Source organism: Haliaeetus leucocephalus, unplaced genomic scaffold (assembly GCF_000737465.1).
Source record: "Haliaeetus leucocephalus isolate CR32 unplaced genomic scaffold, Haliaeetus_leucocephalus-4.0 Scaffold164, whole genome shotgun sequence".
NCBI lineage: Eukaryota > Metazoa > Chordata > Aves > Accipitriformes > Accipitridae > Haliaeetus > Haliaeetus leucocephalus.
The window spans coordinates 1,253,187-1,255,045 of record NW_010972600.1 but is presented as its reverse complement, the minus strand read 5'-3'; the positions used below and the strand labels follow the sequence as shown (position 1 = coordinate 1,255,045).

Genomic DNA, 1,859 nt, shown 5'->3' with positions numbered 1-1,859 from the left:
CCGAGGCTCACCCCAATGCTGGGGGGCAGGATGAGGTTTCCCACGGTGGCCTTGAGCTGCTCCATGGTGGCCTCAGCGCTGCCGGCCGCCTCCCGGGGCTGCACCGGCTTGATGTGGACGTAAAATTTGCGGGGCTCATCCTCATCGTAGTCGGAGTCGCTGGAGGAACAGACGTGGTTCTCCGCCTCGGCTGAGCCCCCGTCAAGGCAATACCCCATGCTCAGACACCCCAAAAATCACACACACCCCCCCCCCCACTCCAGTACAAGGATACTGCGGGTGACATCGGGGCGCACGGTGAACCCGTCCTCATCTACCTCCGGGCAGCCCTGCGGGGAGATGCTCGGAGAGGCGCTCGCTCCCCAGTCCTCCCAGTATGGAAAAAAACCAACCCCAGGGCTGGCACTGGGATACTCACCACCTCGGCATCTGGGGACTCCCTGGGGAACGACAGGGGCAGCGTTAGATCCCGAAGCGGGGAAGGGATGCGAGGGTGCAGGGACGCGGGGAGGGGGATCTTACACAGCATCACGATCTCTCTCCTTACGGCTCAACCCAGGGATACGGAAAGCTTTACTACGGCTCCTCTTGGGTCCTGGGGAGGGCGGGGGGGGGGGACAGAGCGGTGAGCAGCCCCCCCCACACCCCCTAAATCCCCGGCGCGGGGCTGCTGGATGCAGACGTACTTGCCTTCCTGCGCTGGGGCCAGCCGGTACTCGTCAAAATCCAACGCTCCTGCCACCGAGAGCGGGATCAGCCCAGCATCCCGGCTCCGTCCTTGCACAAGGGCGACACTCCCCCTCATCGCACGAGGGCTTTGCCCTCGTGCGAGGAGGGGGAGTGTCGCCCTCGTGCAAATGGGGGGAGCCCACCGGGACGCTGCCTACAACCTCACCTGGCCGCTCTCGCCCTGTGCCCTTGCTCTCGGCAAACCTCCGTAGCAGCATCTCGGTGCCGATGTTTTCCACGTTTTGCTTGAATTCCTCATGCACCTGGTAAAAAAGTGAGGGGGGGCATCACACTCAGAATAAAGGGGGGGGGTGGATGGCTCGGTGTTGTCCCCATCATTGTTCACCCCCCTGGGGACTCACCTGCCCGATCTGGACGTGGGTGTCCTCCACAGAGTGCGAGTAGGAGCCGATGAGACCCTTCATGTGGCGTAGGTGGGCTTCTTCCACCTCCTGGAAGCGCTGGGGGCAGGAGGGGGGACGATAAAGGGGGGGATTTAGCCAGGGTGGCATGTCCCCAGGGGTCAGCATGCGGACAGGGAAGGGGGCTTAGGAAGGGTGGCACATCCCCAGGGGGTGGCAAGCCCAGGCAAGCGGGGGGTCAGCCAGTCTGGCACGTCCCCAAGGACCAGCCTGCCCCGTGCCGCCACTGCACCGCGCGGCCGGCACCGTGAGCCCGAGCAGCGCCTGCACAAGCCCCGTTCCTGCCCGCACCCCGGCGCTGCCCACCATGGCCGAATCCAGCATCCTCTGCTCGAAATCAGCCCGGGCAGCGTTGTACTTCTCCACTGCCCGCCGCAGAGCCTCGCCTGCCTTCTTGGACTTCAGCTCTGCCTGCGGGACCAAGCGGGAGCCGGTCGAAGATGGCGGGGGGGGACAGGGACCATCGCCGGGGTGGTGGGACAGGGACGGACGTGTCGGGGGGTCTCACCTTGTCGATCTCTTTCTGGCTGGTGCCCTCCTTGCGGAGCCGCTCGTACTCCTGGCACTTGCTGTGGTAGCTCTCCTTGGACTTGGGCAACAGCTGGGCCACCCCGTGCAGCAGCTGGACGGCCTCCAGCGTCCCCGACACCTCCTCCTTGGACTGGGTAGGGGTGGGGGGGGGATGGACACAGAGGAGGGTGGGCAGGG

The 1,859-nt window shown here is 65.4% G+C and overlaps 1 protein-coding gene across 1 annotated transcript in view; it reads right to left on the bottom strand.

Annotated features, from left to right (window-relative positions):
- FCHO1 (FCH domain only 1) overlaps nt 1-1,859 on the bottom strand; it is an 11,880-nt gene that overhangs the window by 4,930 nt on the left and 5,091 nt on the right. Inside the window, exons 2-10 of the mRNA XM_010563290.1 lie at nt 1,660-1,812; nt 1,458-1,562; nt 1,092-1,190; nt 896-992; nt 687-735; nt 523-648; nt 419-440; nt 275-329; nt 12-190 (exon numbers count right to left, since the gene is read on the bottom strand). Coding sequence (XP_010561592.1) covers nt 12-190; nt 275-329; nt 419-440; nt 523-648; nt 687-735; nt 896-992; nt 1,092-1,190; nt 1,458-1,562; nt 1,660-1,812 — 885 coding nt within the window. The remainder of the gene's footprint in view (nt 1-11; nt 191-274; nt 330-418; nt 441-522; nt 649-686; nt 736-895; nt 993-1,091; nt 1,191-1,457; nt 1,563-1,659; nt 1,813-1,859) is intronic.